Below are 20,232 nucleotides of genomic sequence, written 5' to 3'. Positions count from 1 at the left end.
TTCTTAATTGCTCTCGTATCAAGGCAACAATTGTTTTAAATAATAAATATTACAGTGCTTTTATGAATAGCGCAGTGTTGGGAAAGAATTTTGAGACGTTTCTCTGAGCTTAAAGGCACATTTCATCCTGTAATACGATGCATTTGGCCTCCAAAGTAGCTTCCTCCTTGTAACACGTTTCGAATGTTCAAATGTGTGTGAAATCTTTTGGGGCTTAACTGCTAAGGTCATCAGTCCCTAAGGTTACACACTATTTAAACTAAATTAGACTAAGGACAAACACACACACCCATGCCCGAGGGAGGACTCGAACCTCCGCCGGGACCAGCCGCACAGTCCATGACTCCAGCGTTTAAGACCGCTCGGCTATTACCGCGCGGCACTTTCGAATAAGACATAAACGAAGTATGTGACGTGAGAAGACTGTTTTCGTAATGCAACACTTTCTTTAATAAATAATGACGATACTGATGCTCCGTTTATGTCCTCTTCCCGATAATGCTACGTCTGGAGGATTTACAATATTTTCTTCTCACGATGTTCAGCCAGAGCCCTCATCTACTCTTAATGATAGGTTATCTGAAGTCAAATTACAGAAATAAAATCACTACAGTAAAAGTAACAAGCTAAACTAAAATTGATGTGTGTAAATGAAAATATCGCTTGAATCAGTCCACTTACTAACGAAATGTGATTCAGTTACACTTTACGCTATATTTAGAATAACCAGCAAAATTGTAAACGATGGAAGCTGGATTTTTTTTTATCATAACACTTCCACCAGAACCTAATGTTCGGGGCTACTAATGTGGCGGACATCGGCTTCTAGTTTGTTACGTCATGCTAAGTCCCGTTTTTATACCTCCATTATATGCGTACGGTATCAGGTAGGAAAGACTTCTCTGCATGTATCTTTGGGAATCGAAAAACGTTAAGCAGAAGTGGACAAGAATCAACATACAGTTCTAATGTTTATTTCGACTTGAAATTGCAGGTGAAACTAATTAGACAGTCGATATGTTATTGAGCTGATACATAATGAAACTGTTCCACTCACAGTATTTTCAATTTTTGGCTGCAAAAGACGAATTTCTACAACAGCCCGCCAAACTCTCACGAAAAAAAAATTAAAACTTGTACTAAACCCTGTAGCTAACAGTAAGTTAAATTTTGGGACCAGTAATAAAAATACTAAAATTTTAGTTATGAGAACCTTAATAGTTTGCAGAGTTTACAGATCCAATGTTATATATATGCATGACTCTTGTATGGTCATTGTGAATGCAATTTTGCCACTGATGTGAAGAACAATAGTACGGAAGTAAAACAAAAGCCATTACAAATTTGACTAACCAATACATATGCAGTACATGAAGGGTGCTTTCATTGTGTGCACCGCCATAACAACCACGTCCGCACCCCATTGGAATTATGTTGTATGGTAGGCCTCCATCCAGCGTCTACGAAGAAGGTTTAGATTTGGAAATGCGGGGTTTAGGTACGAAGACTGTGGTGTCAAAACAGGGCATCACATCAATGGACCTCTAATTGAAGAATCATTTATATGGTTCGAGAATTTTCTAGAATGTTCAGCAATGAGAGCACCGGACAACGACGATGAAACTGACCAATTTGTTTTCCTGGTGAATCTTCCGGCCTTACTGACAATATTAGAAACTCGTAAGCCCCGTTTTTGATGTAGTGTCTTCACCTCTGATATTATGCGTGTAAATACTGAGCTCCAAGGCCACTTTTGAGCCTTGACACATGCAGTCCTCGACACCGACTGCGATCCATTTACCTGACAGCTAAGGCCAGGGTGACCAGCATCCTCCATTCCGGCAGTAAACCCTTGAGTTATTATCCGACTATCGATCACAGGGCCACTGTCGGCTGGTCGTACTGATGTTGCCAGAGGGATCTCTTTCGTTATACTATTATCTGCAGTTACAGTCAATTAAATAAAATAAATTATGTTATAGCAAGTCAATTTGTTTCCAGTACAAGTAAATGTAGAATTTACAGTACTTTTCGCTGCATGAGCGATCGACTTGACAATTTGTGAAAAAATGGAACTATGTTGAAGTACCTTGACAGCATTGTTGCCTCAATAAATGTATTTAATGCCTTCTTTTATAAATGTATGTAATATCTTTTTTTATAAATGTATTTAATATCTTTATTTTTTTAAGACGGAAATTTTAAGGCTCAATCCAGATACAGCGGTGGTAAGTGAAATAGAATCGAAAGAAGGCAGGGAAAACTGGTCAGACTAGTGTACTGTAAGCGGAAAATGGTATACAGGGAGTAGGCAGGGGAGAGCGTGAATTACTGTGAATAGTTCAATGATAGATTTGTTCACATCAGAACCGATAGTAAACTAACACCGACAGCTATACTTCAGCTACACGTTCCGATGATGGAAGCAGAAGATGAAGAGAAAGAGAAAGTATATGAGGAGTGGGAAAATCGGTACGTAATGGGAGATGAAAATCTAATAGAGAAGGAACACTGTGATGCGATTGTGGTCGAAGGATTCGTAGAAATGGGTTGTAGGAGAATATGGGAATATGGTCTTGGTAGTAGAAATGAGAGAGGGGGGGGGAGACTGAATTCTGCATAAAATTTCAGCTAGTAGTAGCGAATACTCTGTTTAGTAATCACAAAGGAGGAGATATATTTAAAAAAACGCGGGGTGATACGGCAAGATTCCAGTTCGATTTATTCATGGCTAGGCAGAGACTCTGCAATCAGATACTGGAAAGTAAGGCGTACCCAGGAGCAATTATAGCCTGAGATCACAACTTAGTAATGATGAAGAGCAGGCTGAAGTTTAAGAGACTAGGCAGGAAGGAACAATGCAGGATTGTAAATACTAAGAAATGAAGAGATACGCTTGAAGGTCATAGATACTGCTATAATGAACAGCTCAGTATGGGGTTTAGCTTAAGAAGAATGGAAATCTCTAAGAAGGAAAATCACTTACGTTGGATTGAAAAGTATAGGACAAAGAAGGTAGCTGTGAAGAAACAGTGGGTAACAGAAGAAATATCCAGTTGATCGACGAGAGCACAAAAGTTTTCAGGGAAATTCAGAAATACAAGTAAATTAGGAATGAAATAAATAAGACGTATAGTGAAGCTAAAGAGAAATGGCTGTGTGATAAGTATGAAAAAATCTAAAAAGGAATGACAGTAAGAAGGACTGACACAGAAAAGTCGAAACAACGCTCGGCGAAATTGAGGTCAAGGTCGGTAATGGTAAGAGTGCAATCGGAATTCCACAGCTAAATGCAGAGGAGAGAGCGGATAGTTGGAACATAGCTGAAGGTAAGGCTTGATTTGAAGAGTTCTATCTGAAAGATGGTTTGTCAGCACAAATCTCTCACTATGAGTGTCCGACAGACTGGCATGTATTGTAACTGCGACTTCAGAGAGTCAAGGAGGGATAGTCAACTGACTGACCTAGAGACTACTATCGGAAATTTCATGTGGCGAAAGAGAGTAAATTAATTTATTTCAGGAGTCTACATAATGTTTCCTGTAAAGATAGTATGCTGAACCTTAACTAACGCTCTACGGGGTGATTTTTCCACCGCGTACGAACTTTAAGGATTGATCGGTGGGAGAATACGGAATGAAAAAGGCCTGAAGAACTTATCTCCGAAAATCCATGGTTTCCATCAATAGAGACCATTTATAAAATTATACATTCTTATAGACACTGCTGTCTGATACGCGCTGTACCATGCACCCACAGTTCTGTGTTGAAATCCGGAGGAAGCGGAGGTCATGCAGCTTGAGCCCCTCGTCCGATCCATGGACCAGGGAAGACACTACTGCTATGCGTCCGGACGTCAACGGCGAAGTGGGCTGGACTACCATCATGTAGCATCCACATAACCCTTCGAGTCATGAATGGCACTTCTTCACACGCTGGAGGCAAAGTCACCTGCAAGCAACGCCGATGGTTCCGGCCTGTTAGGTGACGTGGAAGGAAGACTGGTCCCAGAATGCAGTCGACAATTTCCCGATCGACACATTCCGGCTCCACTGTTCCGCTGTCACCATACCACCGGGTGTTATGCATACTATAGCATAGTATCCCACAGACGACTGTTATGGAAGCTGAAGATACCACTCAGCGTAAATCTGTGAATAGGATGGATGACACAAATTTTGAAATCGTGATCACCCGGTGAAGAAACAAGAGACAAAACTGCTCCCGAAGTTGAAAGTCTATTGGTAGTAAGCCCTGTACACGCTGTAAGTGATAAGGTTAAGAATAACTGTCATGGAAAATGTTCCACACGATCGTCTGGGTTACCCTGTACCGGCGGGCCAACTGTCTGGTACTAACACGGCAGTCGCCTTCCACAGTGTTAATCACATTTTGCTCCAAGTCTGGTTTCTGAACTCTTCGGATACGTCCTTCATGATTTCTGCTTACTGAAACGACTCTGTCTCAGGCGAACGGCGAAACACTGTTGCAAACATTGAATGCTGTGTTTGTTGTCGGCGGGGATAGGTCCGCTCACACAACCTTGGTTGCCTTTCCATGAGTAAACAGCATGTCGGAAAGCTCTTGATTCGAATACGGAACCATTGTGTACAACGCTGTATCACATTCATTACAAAGCGAATCAGCAAGAGAAGCGAATCGGACACAACGTTACGAATGGCTACGGCAGGAGAGGGCGCTAGGGCATGACTATACTCAAGGAGGAAACCGTTACTGTGGCTGCATGGTACAGCACATATTACACTGCAGTCTCGGTAAAATAGTATGATTCTTCTTCTTCTTCAGACATGGAAACTATGCATTTGCAGACATAAGTTCATTAGATCTTTTTCGTTGCAAATCCTCTCATAGAGCCGGCCAATGTGGCCGAGCGGTTCTAGGCGCGTCAGTCTGGAACCGAGCGGCCGCTACGGTCGCAGGTTCAAATCGTGCCTTGGGTATGGATGTGTGTGATGTCCTTAGGTTAGTTAGGTTTAAGTAGTTCTAAGTTCTGGGGGACTGATGACCTCAGATGTTAAGTCCCATAGTGCTCAGAGCCATTTAAACCATTTGAACCTCTAATCGAACAACCCCTAGAGTTTGCACATGATGGGAAAAATCCTCCTGAATATAGTTTCTAGATGTAGGATTCTAATATAGTCGCTATTGACTTGGGAAATAAAAAATTATATGACTACTGTCAAACAATCGATATAGGAATGAAATGAAACAGAATATACATTCTTTTTATCGATTTATTTGGAGTTAAATTACAAATTTTCTGTATAAACAATATAACTTATGCTGTATAAAAAGTAAATAAGCTCGTTTTACTTTCTGAGTACATATTCCACAAGATGCGCTGTAAAAGTGAGTAGCAGTAATAGTTTTTCACTACAGGAGAGAAGAAAATTGAAAGCACTTTGATGTAGAACAGAGTTCAGTACAAAATACTAGTGACTTAGAAGACAGAGTAACTAAATCGCTTGTTGCAGCGGGTACTAGACATGGAAAGCATATAGGAATGGCTATTGCAAACGTATCTTGTGGAATGTGTGCTCTGAAACTCCTCTAGGACGTGTGGTCAGTGGCCGGGCTGTTCCGCTTTGTACTGTGCTGTGGTGGCGCCCCCTCAGTAGTGGTATCCATCACTGCCGCTGCCGCTTCCGGCGCCACCAGCGCCGCCTCTGCCGTATCCGTAGCCGCCGGCTCCGCCAGCCGAGTAGGCGGTGAGTCCGGTTTCCTGGTACTCAATAGTAGGCTTGTATCCACCCTCGTCGGCCTCGTAGGAGACGATCTGCTTGCGGCCGTCGGGCAGCAGCACGCGGTACTGGCCCTGGGCGCTCTCATATTGGCGGGCCTCCTCGTGGCCGAAGTCGGTCAGCGTGGCGGCGTCCTGCACCGAGTAGCTGAACTGGTAGTTGGCCGGCTCCTGCAAAGACAGCAGGCGTGACGGCGGTACCCCACAGAACGTTTTGTGCAACACATCTATGACTGAAACTTCCTGGGAGATTAAAACTGTGTGCCCGACCGAGACTCGAACTCGGTGGGTCAGATGGTAGAGCACTTGCCCGCAAAAGGCAAAGGTCCCGACTTCGAGTCTCGGTCGGGCACACAATTTTAATCTGCCTGGAAGTTTCATAGCAGCGTACACTCCGCTGCAGAGTGAAAATCTCATTCTGGAAACATGTACGACTGTATGCGAAGTTTTTGATTACTGATGAATCTTACAGGAGTCCTGTAAGTGCTTCTTCTTTCAATGGCATCGTTCTCACGGTGGCAATTGGTTTTAATTTACCACAGTTGAGTCACGTAGCAAGAAATATTATCAATTATACAGAGAATCCTTCCTCGTAAACCAGTCTACATAGTAGCAAAAACACATCAGAATTCCGACTTCAGTTCCTGAGATTAGCCCAAACGTACAGAGAAAAGTGATAAGGGGACTGAAGTTACTTATGGGACCAAACTAGAGCGCTCTGTGGTTAAGTCTTAGGCTGGCATTTCCGTCCCCATCCTCGTCCAGTCAAGGCTTATCTTTCTAACAACTGAATGTTTGGTATTTGTATTATCATATTTAAAGCTATTACCTTGTAATATAGTTGTTACTGGACAGCATAATTTGTATTAATGAAGTACTTTAAACTGACCACACCATCTTCTAGGTACTGTTCTTCAGCTATACTCGTGAATAGAGGAGTGCGGTATTTTCAAAATGATCAGAAATATATATTGAGTTCCCGTTTACTTTTATCTTACATACATGCCGTCAGATAACCCAGTACGGTCCACAACAGCATTTCTTAGAAACTGTCTGAAGACGCACGTGTAGAATCTCTTGATAGAGAGAATGTCGGTGAGTCAAAGGGGTCAGCCACAATGCTGATGAACTAACCGCAATGTACGTATACTGAACCGAACTACATGCCTCACAGACAAAGAGGACGATTGCTGAAGAAGTCGGAGACGTGATGTTCCAGAGAAATATACACTGATTCTGCATCTCCTTACGTTTCTCTGGATCTGCGAGACACGCTTATTTACTTGAGAACACAAAAAACACTCAAAATTTAACACTTCAGGCTGAAGACATTTCGACAAATACATTAAGTGAGAGTACAGCTAATGAGCTACTATCCTGCAGTGATCGACGCCATGAAAAAGGAAAGGAGTAAAAACATTCTTGCAGTTAAAATGTACGACTTACGATTCGTGTAAGTTTTTAATTAAGAAATCACTTTCATTTTACATCTCCTGTCCTAATCCTGCAGAGAAGGGAGTGGGAGGAATAAACGTCTATTTATAATCCGGTATTTCATAATCTCGTGAGATAAATGTAGGACGAAATAATATTTTAACTATCCTTGTAATTTTTCTCTTCGTGTTTTAGCAGCAAGCACAACACCTGATTTTTAGCGTATTCTACTGAAGCTGACTGCATGCCTCTCCATCGCTCTCGCGTTGACAAAGCGAACCTACGACGAGACGCACAATTACTCCCGGTATTTTCCTTATCAATCGTAAAATCTCAGATTTTTGAGCAACAGTAAAGGAAGCTCCATAAATGAACCACATAATTTTAGAATTCTTTTACGGAATTTAAGTCTGGTATATACTATCCCCAATGAATACTCTTATGTGTTCATGCCACCTTTGTCCTCCCCGACCGCATACCCTCTAATTTTTAATGACTTTCACTTTTTCCTGTGGTTAACCTGTAATGGTGTAATGAACAAATGAATTTTTCTCTTATATTTCCCTCGAATAGACCATTTTGTAGTCGTTTCTGTTGAGGGTTGAGTACACCAAACCCTCACAGGTCGTTTAAATACACTGTGAATGGTAACAGTGCTATGGAACTTTCCTGTGGTAGATACTAAATTAATTCATTTTCTCTAAGCAAAGTATTTGGTGCGATGATTGTACGTGGCAGTTAAAGACCACATGTCGAAGCGGGGCTATGACACATATCCCTGCCTTTCGAATCAAAGTCTGGCATACACGTCTAACTTGTCTCGTGCAATCTGTCTGTTTTTATTTTTTAAATTGACTTTCTGGACCTGAGCATCTAGCCGTCTCAATAGTGGTAGATACGACAGTGTGTTTCGAAAATTTTAGAGCGTCCATTAGGGCAAAGCAATACCCTGCTACGAACTCAATAAGCCGTCTTCGACTTGTCAAGTGACGCTCTGCAGGTGATTTCCATTTCAGTTATGATGGTACGAAAATAAGTGCCATACAATATACAGTCCCTAAAAGGAGAAAATTTCCATTGTGGCCGGGAATCGAACTCGGACCCCTTCGGTTTGGAATGTGCCGCATTGACCACGCATCTACCTACATAGGCCACACAATCACGTGTATATTTATTTAGTGTCTTTATCGTTACCTGTACTTACTCGATAATTCCAGACAGTAGTGAAGATATAAGCAATTTCACGTTTTTCTTTGGCGCTAGTATATCGTTTCCTTTCAGGATTTTCAGAGAGTGAGATACGAGCAAACTCCATGACACTGTATCAACACTAAACATAGTCGTTGGCAGAACAAGGGGAAAAACGATGGTTAACAGTCTGCAATGGGAGCACTGTGGAACTGGTCTTGATTAACGTTAAGTGGCCTTAGGAAGGGCAGTAACTTCTGCAGCAACTGTTCAAAATTCTGACCGGGCTCTCACTTGTAGACACAACTGCAAAGTGTTTGCCGCTCAACAAGACTTTCTACGTTCAACTGACATGCGATAAGGCAGAAGGTGCACTTGCTACCAGTTACTTACAGAGAGTGCATCTTCCTGGGCTCCGCCACGGCCGTAGCCGGCAGCTCCCGGGACACCGTACTGCGTTGAGATCCCGCGGCCGGCAGCTCCCAGGCCACCGAAGCCGCCGGCAGCGCCAGGGGCGCCGTACTGGGTGGACAGCGCGCCAGCGCCTCCTGCCAGCAGGCCACCTGCCGCGGCCGGAGCGCCGTACTGCGTCGAGATTCCCCTAGCTCCAGCTCCAGCTCCAGCTCCAGCCAGGCCGCCGCCGAACCCAGAGGCACCGCCCAGAGCTGAGGGCGCGCCGTACTGTGTGGAGATACCGCGTGCTCCGGACAGAGCACCCACCCCGAGGCCCCTGCCGCCGGCCAGCCCACCGAAAGCTGACGGAGCTCCGTACTGGCTGGAGATGCCGCCGGTGCGCCCGAAGGCGCCGCCAGCTCGGGAGATGCCTCCGAGTCCACCAGCTCTGGAGATGCCTCCGAGACCACCAGCTCTGGAGATGCCTCCGAGACCACCAGCTCTAGAGATGCCTCCGAGTCCACCGAAGCCTCCTGCGGCCGAAGGGACGCCGTACTGCGTGGAGACACCGCCTACCCTTCCGAAGCCGGCAGAAGCCGCCGGTGCTCCGTACTGGGTGGACAGTCCACCGACGCCTCCGAAACGTCCTCCAGCCCCACCAGCGCCTGCAAAACGGTACGCGTCAGCCACTTCCTGAACCCATGTTCTACACCAGCTGATATGAAATGTCACCTCTTGGGGTGCAGACCTGATCGCCTTGTGCAAGTCTTTTGAGGTGACGCCACTTCGGCGACTTGCTCGTCGATGAGGATGAAATGTAGATGATGGAGACAACACAAACACCCAATCCCTGAGCAGAGAAAGTCTCCAACCCAGCCGGGAATCGAACCCGGGGCCCTGACATGGCAAACCAGCGTGCTAAGCACTCTAGTTATTATCATTTAGTAATCCAAACTCCGTCCGAACAGGTCATGAAAGGCCCAACGGTACCAACCGACCGCTGTGTCGTCCTTAGCCGATAGGCGTCACTGGATGCAGATAAGTAGAGGCAGGTAGTCAGCACACAGCTCTCCCGCTCGTTGTGAGTTTCATGACCGGAACTGCTACTTCTCATTCAAGTAGCTCCTCAACTGGCCTCACACGGGCTGAATGCACCCTTCTTGCCAACAGCGCTGGACAGGCCCGAACGGTCACCTATCAAAGGGGTAGCCAAGCCAGGCAGCGCTTAACTTCGGTGATCAGATGGGAACCGGTGGCAATGCCGTTGGCACATTATTTTTTATTGCTATTTATTTGTATATCCTTCACAATTACAGCCTATCATACGAGAGGCAAAACTGGACCACAATAAAGCGATACAACAATAAAGGCCTCAACCAGTTACCCAACTACTAATACTACTTTTAGAACTACACAATCCTCCTTTTGTTCCTTTACCTTGGTTTATTTAAACTGCTATTCATATTCGACCACGAGTCAGGTACATTTCCACAGTATACTTGCAGACCATGTTCACTGGACAATTAATTACCGTAGTCATGTTCTAAGGCTGGAAAACATTCCGCTGCCTGTCTGGCACACATTTCCCGTGATTGTTCACTTATTTTAAAAATGTTTGACCTTGCGTCAGTCACTGGGGGTGACCTGAAAGTTATGTTATTTTTGAAAAAAAAATTTGTCAAGATCGCTAGTATTTCTTTTTATCACTATTACCGGTTTCGACAGATCTACCCTATCATCGCCGGACGAGAATATATCTTGACGATGACTTCACTTAACAGATTCTAATTGTAGCCAAGATTGTAGCGCCTGATAATGGATAAAGGCGAAATCATTATACGGCGATATATCATTCATCTGTCTTTAGAGTTTGTGTAGATACTCCACGAAGCATACGAAACGTGACCAGTTAGGTTAAGGTATCACATTTTAGTTTATCCCTGTCATTACAGAGAAATTTATATGTTCTTCTGCTTTTGCCTGAAGTGTCCCACTTATTTTACCACAGATGCCATTCGCGATTTTTATTTACTTTTTCGTATTTGCCTCAGTTCCTAGTACACTTTGAACTTCCATTTGATTGCCTTTCTTTAACCAATTAAGTCCTTCCCTTTTCCTGATTTCCAAGTCCAATGGACATATTGCTAGATTTTCTAACAGGGCATCAGTCGGGTTAATGCAGTAGGCGCCCGTTAATCTCAGCACCACGTATTGTAATTCCTTTGTACGAATTGAGCATCTTTCGGATGGGATGTCTGAAGCGAGGTAAGAATCTGAGGTCTTGTTGACAGCGAGGAATAGCTGGCCAACAATTCACAAGAATGTCCGTCGTGATCTATTCAGTCATTGACAGAAGCTGTGGGAAACGTGAACAGCGTCAGATTTTGAGCCCCTCCTGTTAATAAAACCAGTGGAACGTCTGAATCCTTCCACCTAACCTCTTGCTCAGAACATTACACAGATAAAATTGTGGAAACGTCATGGTGCGTTATTAACTGATCCAGAAGGAAGTTGGCAGTAAAATTCAAGGGCTGATCATAAAGGGGAATCGTCCAAAAGATTGTGGACGAGTGCAGTGACAAACGATGAAAATCAGCTCTGCGAAGCAGGTCGCGCTAGACCGCACCCGCTGGTCACAGTGTCCGTGGAGCAACTTACCGAAGGCGCCTCCCATGGCCGGGGCTCCGTAGCGTGCGGAGGGCGACGGCGGTAGGTACTGCCGGTCCACGGGGGCCTCAGCCACCGCCGCCGACACGATGGCGGCCAGCACCATGAACACGGTCTGCAACCGAAAAGTGAGCACGCCTTAACAACTTCTGCTTACCAGGATCCCGCTGCTCTCAACAGACCACACAACGGAGAAAATTTTCTACTGGTGTTTCATCCCCTATGTCCCATATGGTGGGGGTTGGGCTGTCACAGATATAATACTCCGCTCTCCAGCTAAAAGTATCTGTAAAGAGGTAACGAGGATGACATAAAAATGAAAATATGAGGCCTGTTTACGTTCTAAGATAAAAAGATCAATGACGGTCAGCTAAAAGGATGAAAAATATTTACAATTTAAAAACGCAGTTACGGTGAGGTGATGTCAGAAAACATTGGAGCACTGCAGTTTTACTCAACATCTGAAGGACCTGCACTGGTTGAAAAAATATTCTTGGAGGACAGAACATGTTCTACAGAGGTTGAGGGCAGAGAATAAGGAGATAGGGGACGTAGGTGGGGAAATTATGGAGATGACAAGTAGGCGGTGAAGCAGTTAGTGGGGATACAGAAGGTGGAAAGGACAGAGGGTGAGGAGGAGTAATGGAGTGTGGGGAGAGTAGTGTTACAAGAAGAAAGGGATGGGGTGGGTGTAGAGGGAAAAGTTTAGAGGGGCCCTGATAAGTAGTGGGATAGGTGGAGAAGGTTTAATGTAGATAGAAGGGATAAACATCGGGGCGGGTCTCATTGTCTGAGAGAGTTTGTTGGTTGAAGTTGCTGTTGAGATAGGGTATGGTATGTGTGTAGGTGTAAGCTTGCAAAGGTGCGGCAGCATACACGGATTGGTGATCAGAGGCGAGACAATGGGGTTATCAGATTCTCGTTTACAGAAAGTATACGAGATGCGGAGTTACGCGATGTTGTTGAGGAGGAACAGAAATTTTATAAGATGGTAGACGGTCCATGTGGGGAAAAGTAAACTGATGCGCAGGTGGAGTGCTTGGCGTATGGTGAAACATGTAGTTCCATCATTTTGGAGAGGAAGGGCCAACAACTTAGATTTCATAATTTTTTATTTAAATTTCTGTCACAGTTGCGTGTAATTTGTACTGGTAGACAGTTTTGAACGCAGCTACTCCTTTTCAAACCAGATCTCCATTACAAGTCCTTATGAAAGCAAAATTCCTCCGATACAGAGTCATATAGGTTATATTATTACATGTGTGACATCTTCAACAGATGAAACTGCACTGAATGCTTGTAAGCAAACAAATTTACAGGAAATCAACATGTGCGTATCCAACACATGGAAGGAATATAGCGACACCTATTGACTTTCTATAATCTTGTTTGTTGTGTAGTGCAGTTTCGTATGTTGAATGTATAGCTCATGTAACACGAACAGTCTGTATCTCTTGCATGGCTATGTCTTGTGTAGACTTTACCCAAGCATCTCGATGGAATTTTGCTCTGATAACCACTTTTAGTACAGATTAGGTTTTTAAAAAGAACAGTTATGTTCTAAACTAGTCACCAGTGTAAATTATACTCAATTGTGAAAGAAGTTTCAATAAAGAAAAGCTGTAATACTTCCATCGTCGCAATACGCTAAAGAAAGGGTTCACTTCAATGTGCGTACACGTGCTCTCTGAAGATGAAACTATTCGTCGCTAGGTGGAAAATTCACTGGTGTAACACGATATATTTGTTTTTTGCGTTATCATCTTTCTTGAATAACTGCTTCAGGAAGATTTTACCGCGTCAAAATTGTATTCAGCATCGCGTTTCCGACGACTGATGTCATCATCAAGAGATGCATTGCCTTCCAGTGCACAAAGCTGTCACCATACGTCCCGTAGGAAATTAGTTTTAAAAACGCTGATACACGATGTAAAACTTTCTGTGTTAAGGAAACCTGGATTCGAGATCAAAACACTTTCTGTAAGAAGACAATAGCGGCCGATATGATAAGTTCGCAAATAAAACCTCAATGATTCTCAGTCACCTGAAGGTGAGTAGTTCATATCATGTCTTCCTTTCTACAACAAATAAAAAATCACGCGGCACTCAAAGAATTTTCCGACCACCAAAGAGAAATACCCATATGTTTCACACAGTAAAAGATAGCCTTTGTGTCTGTGCTCCTTATGAATGTGATACCAGTTATACTGGTCACGTAACGCGAACTATGTAGAACGCTACACAGAGCCCCTGCGTCATTCAACACATAGCAGTTCTGACAAATCTGTTGCTGTCGAACGCAAGCTCATGAACAAACATACGAACGTGTTTGATGAAACGGAAGTATTATCCCATGCCTCTGCCTACTAGGATTCTGTCACCAAAGAAGGCGTTGAGATCAGAATGGTAACAACGGCGAGGCGTTGGCTTACAGCCTTAATGGTGCTTAGGAACGGTGAATACTACAGAGAAATCAGCTGATTCAGCCGTCAACAAAAACCGCCATTGCTTCCAGTTAACTTCAGTCATAGCCATGGACTTAATATCTGGTATCATATGGAAGTCCGTGACTTCAAGACGTCTCCGTAACACACTTCAACCAGCTAAATAAAGTTCCCAACGTCCTACAGAAGTGTCATGATGTTAGAGACGGATGAACTCGTCGAAAGCTCGAGGCTAGATATAAAGTGACGTGGCATGATTATTGAAAAATGTCATCAGCTTCCTGACAGACTTTATACATGTAAATTTCGAAATATTCGATGACGTTTCGGAAGTGTGGATAGTGGCCGTTTACTAGCAGGTACATTTGTTTTCGGCACCTTACAAAAATTCAGGCACCGACATGGTTTTTATACCGCAGATTTTTCCCAGGCCATTACGCACATCTGACCTGGGACTGATGATTAGAAAAATGAGGCAGTATTATTTGTGCATAATTCTATTGTTTGTGCAGTTTGCAAGTGTCAATTTATAAACTGTCCTGTGAAACCCTGTGAAAGTCAGCTTTTTTTTGTATTTTAAACATAGCTGCACAACAGCAACGATTTTACGTAATAAAATTATAAACAGCCGACCAGTTGCAGTGGATAGAGAAATTCTTTTTCTATGTTTCAACAAATAGTAATTTGTCTTCTTCAGAACGTCGAAACGTAGGTAAAGAATTTATTTACCCATTGCAACTGGTCGGTTGTTTATAATTTTATCAGCTATTATTAATGGAATTTTAGGGTTTCGCGGCCTAGAGAATTTGTGAGGTTATGGGAGTAAAATTTGCTTTCGCATGGAACTTTATGAATTTTCTGTACATAATTTGGCAGACTGACGGTTTGCCCTGAGTGCTGCACACCGTGTACTGAGTATATAGGTGAGCTAAGTGAACAGCTCCAGTTTTCTAAAATTGGTAAAGTGAGTAAGTTGTGAAAGTTTCTTGCAGATTAAAATCGCGTGGACGAACCAGGACGTTATCCCAGAAATCTTTGTGTAAAATTTCTTTTAATTTCGATGACTTGAAGACTCGGGAGCCTATCATTTCCTGGTAAGCTGTCTAAGAAATCGTAAGGAAAGCACGAGATACTACTCACGCGAAAAGTCAAAACGAACAATTACTGATACTACACTTCACGATTAGTATTTCAGTAGTATAGTGTTATAAAGACAAATTGAAAAGGGGAGAGAGAAGGTGGGAGAGGGATAATGCTACACGATGATTATGACGTGAAGAATTAATCTGCGGGAAAACCGTGTTGCTTTAATCGAGACCTACGCCTAGGTTCGCTCTTCTGAGCGAAGGCAACATTAAACGTAAGGAAATCCTATGTGGTTGAGTGATTTATACTAAGTACTTGACGAATACTTTCCTCGCGCTTGAAAAAAGTCGTACACGGGAAATATGTGATGTTAAAAGAAGTATGGAAACGTGAATTTTTGTATCGGTAAGTATACAGAAACGAAAAGATAGCGCAAGAGAGGGAGCACAGAATGATTGTTTCAGACGTTTCCAATCATTGACAATGGAGAACAGTGTGAAGCAAATGGAGACATTAATGCCAATCTACTTTAGTTGCAAGATAAGCTTTATTGTAACTTATGTAGTAGCAGTTATGCTAGTTGTTAGTGTTTTCATTCTATACATTAGATAATCATACGTTACAGATTTTCAGCAAGCATTCAGATTGGGCGATTTTCAGACATCATACACTGAAATAAAATCGCTCAACAATTATTTCCATCGATGTTATGTTACCTAAAGAAAAAGCTGATGCATTAACGCTCCTCGATTTGACATCGAAAACTAAATGGGGAAGAACATCGGATAATTCTATAGCACATATGCTATGCCTGTGTATCGTTCTCTTTCCCATACGATTAGGAAGAGCTGAATGAGATAATCGATTATTGCCTCTGCTTTCATGGGTTTTTTGTCTTGCAACAACTGTGACGGTGATTAAATAAAAAAACGCACCACATGTTCTAATGAAAGCACGATAGCCGTCTGACGATGAGTTGTAATGATTCAAAACCGGTATGGCACCTTTTGAATAAAGGGACTCAAAATAAATTTGTGGCTGGTTGCTGTCTCAACGCCATCAACATTTGTTTTCAAATAACAGCCACAGTGTCCAACGATGTCATGATATAAAAATGGAAATGCTGTGTGGCTAGGGCCTCCCGTCGGGTAGACCGTTCGCCTGGTGCAAGTCTTTCACAGCCGGGAATCGAACACGAGCCTTTAGGTGTGACATTGTGTCACGCTGAGCACTCTAGCTACTTGGGATGGACATCATATGACAAAATTGCATTTTTTGTCTTATATTCTACTCTACATCCGTGTAAAAGGATTTACGCTAGCGAGTATCTTCAACAAATCTTCAGTTTCAAAATTTGATGGTACGCTACTTACACGTTGGATACATCAAAAAATAGTTCAATGGAACACTTTAAAAGATGGACGAAAAAAGACTGGAAACTATAATAATACGTGGATAATACAGCAGCCTTTGAGTCGTAACGTTCCCTGTAACTTAAACTGAATGATCAATATAATTTGTACGTTTTTTGTGCTGTCGGTTAACTGATACACTGGCAAGCTTTTGGCAGATGAAGATGTTTTCGTGGTATTATGTTTCTACGTTATTTAATATTCTTCCCGTTTGACTTTGTAATCAGGAATTTCTTTTATACGTATATTTGATACGCTTAATATGTTCCTGTGTTATCACTGCTCTATATGTAGCAGCGAAACTCTCCTATAGTAGTTACATTTGTCATACACGAGACGCCAGATTCATTTTCAGGCATGTGCGCTATGCGGAAGGATCAAAAGACATTTTTAATGAAAAGTGGAGTTTACTCGGCACATAGAGGGGGCCAAGAGCAGACCAAAAAAAGATGGAATACACGCCGCGTGGGATTAGCCGAGCGGTCTAAAGCGCTGCACTCATGGACCGTGCGGCTGGTCCCGGCGGAAGTTCGAGTCGTCCCTCGGGCACTGGTGTGTGTGTTTGTCCTTAGGATACTTTAGGTTAAGTATTGTGTAAGATTTCACACACATTTGAATATGGAATACACGTGTAAACACTGACAGAGGAGAATTTCGAGTGAGAGTGGCGAGGAACTCTACATTAAATACGGGTACCACGTAGTGTAGTTATGCTACCTTGGAAGCAAGTAGGTCAAAAGGTCATTAGAAGCGCACTAGCAAAGGCAAAGAGAATTTTCCAGCCTGAAACAAATCTACTATTATCACAAACGGGCTTTAATCTGCAGAAGAAATTTCTGAGTCAGTACATCTGGAGCAGAGTGCCTTACGTAAATGAACCACAGATAATGGGAAAAGGTATTGAGATTTGGTGTAGAAAAAAAAGCTTAAACTGATATGGACTAATAATAAATGAGGAGGTTCTCGGCACATTCGGCGAGTAAAACGGGCCGCGTGATGGGGCCTGTTTTGAGACATCACAGAATAACTTCGATTGAACTAGAGGGAACCTTAAAGAAGGAACCGTAAATAGGGAACCGTAATAGACTAAAAACTGTAGCGGCAGATGGGGATTCGAATAAAAGATTTAACGGTGGACTTAACCCGCTCCGGGTTGCATCAAACCAGTCAGGAGACTCGTGACTCTACAAATAAACAGTTCAAATAAAACGCAAGCTTGTATCAAATTAGGTGTACCGCTGTGGACAGAGTAACAGTTGTAATTATGTAATAGGCGTATTTAAACTGTTTTAGCATGTAATTATCTGAACTGTTTCTTATTTAAATTGTTTTGTTAATTAAATTGCATTGTGTATTATTGAGAAAGAGCGGGAAACCGCGCATAGATACATTTTGAGAAAGAGCGGGAAACAGCGCGCAGTAATACATCTGTAATGGTAGCAGGGATTGTCTGCACCAAAAACCATTGTTGGCGGCGAGACCGCACTTTTGTAGCATTGAGCGTTGGAAGCGAGCAGTTGCGAGTAAGATGTGAGACGAGGCAGTCGTAGCTAGCGAGACATGAGAGGAGGTCGCTGTAAGCGAGGTATGAATTAACACTTTGAAAGAAGCGGTGTGCTCGCCAGCCACTCGCTATATGTAGCGCAATGCTAGTTTTTAAGAATTTTTGTAAAGAACTATGCCCCTTGTAATTGTTTGTCAAGATCGTTCTCAGAATATAGTTATGTAATTTTGATGGAAAATTAGGTATGTAGCGCAACGCTACTTTTTAAGAATTTTTGTAAAGAACTATACCCCTTGTAATTGTTTGTCAAGATCGTTCTCAGAATATAGTTAACTTCTACCAGATTAAATGCATTAAGAATTTTCTATCCCAAAATCATTCACGTAAATGCTTTACGGAATTTATTGTTATCTTAAAAGAAAAGTCTAAACTGAGCTTCAGTTTTTATCAAATCTAAATTAACTTCAACTTAAAGAATTCCAGTCACAAAGTATTATGAAACTCCACCAGCAGCTTATAATTATGTTAAAGAGAAATAAGTATATTCATTCCACAGTTTGCTGTAGCAGTCAGATGGCGATCCAGTATAAATAATTAAAGGTAAGAATCAGTCTTAATAATTTCAGGTAACGACTGAGGGCCACGGCGACAACACATTTTATGTTTCGTCGTAATAATCAGCAGGTAGTCTTGACAGAGCAGCAGTTAAAAGATTTTAAGAGACGCAGCGTTCAGTCAGCAAGCAAACGTACATCCAATATTAGACGGGAAGGTTTCACAGTTATGTCGATAAAGGATGTCCCGATAGCTGACGCGACTAATTCTAATACGAAACACATCTCGCTTTTGATTTGGCAAATAGTGCCGCTTGTTCCAGTAACGTCCCATTCCTGCGAGAAAACTGACCGTGGGGAATAACTAAGACCCATGAAAGCAGAGGCAAAAATCGATTATCTCATTCAGCTCTCCCTAATCGTAGGGGAAAGAGAACGATACTCGGGGATCCGTAGGCAGGTACCCGGCACGCAGACATTGCTAATCCCAGCAGATTGCTGGATGCTTACCTTCATGATGAGCTCAGAGAGGTGTAAACGCTGAGAGGATGGAAGTGGATGTGATGGTCCTCCCGGCTGCGGACGGCGTATTTATACTGGCCGGCGGCCCCACTCGTGGCGTGGTGCTCTTTTTGCGTTGATTGCGCGCGTTCCAGTTGCACCAGTTGTGAGGGACGGACGCGCGCCGATGATGGGCAGCGTGCATTGCGACAGACGCTTTCACGGCGAGCGCGGCGGAGCCGCCACACCTCCAGGAGCGCGGCTGGCCTTCGCCCGCGCCGTGGACCACTCCGGGTCGCTCTTCGCAACCCCGAGGTCACCTCGACGCCTCATACGGAGCGCTGCTCCCGGCAACTTTACGACCGTTCCGTCCGCGTCGCTGTTGCGGCTACTGTGTGCTCACGAAATAGAGGAGGCCCACTCGCCCCGACAAAGTAGCCACTTTTCTACATTAAACCATTACAAAATGGTTCAAATGGCCTTAAGAACTTTGGAACTTAACAACTGAGGTCATCAGTCCCCTAGAAGTTAGAACTACGTAAACCTGACCAAACTAAGGGAATCACACACATCCATGCCCGAGGCAGGATTCGAACTTGCGACCGTAGCTATCTAGCGGTTCCGGACTGAAGCGTCTAGAACCGCTTGGCCACAGAGGCCGGCTGAAACCATCACATCATGCGAAGAGGTAGTAATGAAGATTTAATCATCACTTCTACAAAAGGAGGTGTGGCTTAACTTTTTGTTAGTAAGTTTCCTTTAATTTATGTCTATGGTCACAAACCTTTTGTTAACAGATTACCGGTTTCGGTCTTTAATGACCATCATCACATCTGCAGCAAAAATGGGAAAAACATAAATACACTCGTAAACTGTCTACAGCTTACGAACAATACATAGACCATAATGAAAAGTAGTAGTAACGAAATTTACATTTGTGCGCTTTAAATATGAAGAGGCATACCTGTTTCCTAAAAACGAGGTCCTAATCTACTGCAGTCATAGTGGCATCGTCAAATGTTAAATGCGGAATCAGCACCAGCATCGTCAAATGCGTATAAATAACATCATATGCACGAGTCATGTTGTCAGTAGCACTACTGTTTAAAACCAGATTGTGTTTTAACCATCTTATTCCTATCCATTTTGAGACGCGAGTAATACAAATAAAAATACATCACAATGCATTTGAGAGTCGAGCCACATGCTTTGGCCGCTTTACTACGGCACTTTCGTTGAACAGGATTTACTTTGTGAGTAGGTAAGAGGCAGCCGTAACAGCTTCCTT

The 20,232-nt window shown here is 43.1% G+C and overlaps 1 protein-coding gene across 1 annotated transcript; it reads right to left on the bottom strand.

Moving 5' to 3' along the window:
• Positions 1-5,237: 5,237 nt before the first annotated feature.
• LOC126273012 (pro-resilin-like) lies at positions 5,238-19,007 on the bottom strand. Its single transcript, XM_049976380.1, has 4 exons — positions 18,954-19,007; positions 11,435-11,558; positions 8,777-9,441; positions 5,238-5,932 (listed from the first exon to the last, which is right to left on the bottom strand). Exons 1-4 carry the CDS (start codon positions 18,957-18,959, stop codon positions 5,633-5,635), a joined length of 1,095 nt encoding a protein of 364 aa, XP_049832337.1. The 5' UTR covers positions 18,960-19,007; the 3' UTR covers positions 5,238-5,632.
• Positions 19,008-20,232: the final 1,225 nt, after the last annotated feature.

The sequence above is a fragment of the Schistocerca gregaria genome, chromosome 5 (genome assembly GCF_023897955.1).
Source record: "Schistocerca gregaria isolate iqSchGreg1 chromosome 5, iqSchGreg1.2, whole genome shotgun sequence".
Taxonomy (NCBI): domain Eukaryota; kingdom Metazoa; phylum Arthropoda; class Insecta; order Orthoptera; family Acrididae; genus Schistocerca; species Schistocerca gregaria.
This window is presented reverse-complemented; position numbering and strand designations above follow the sequence as displayed.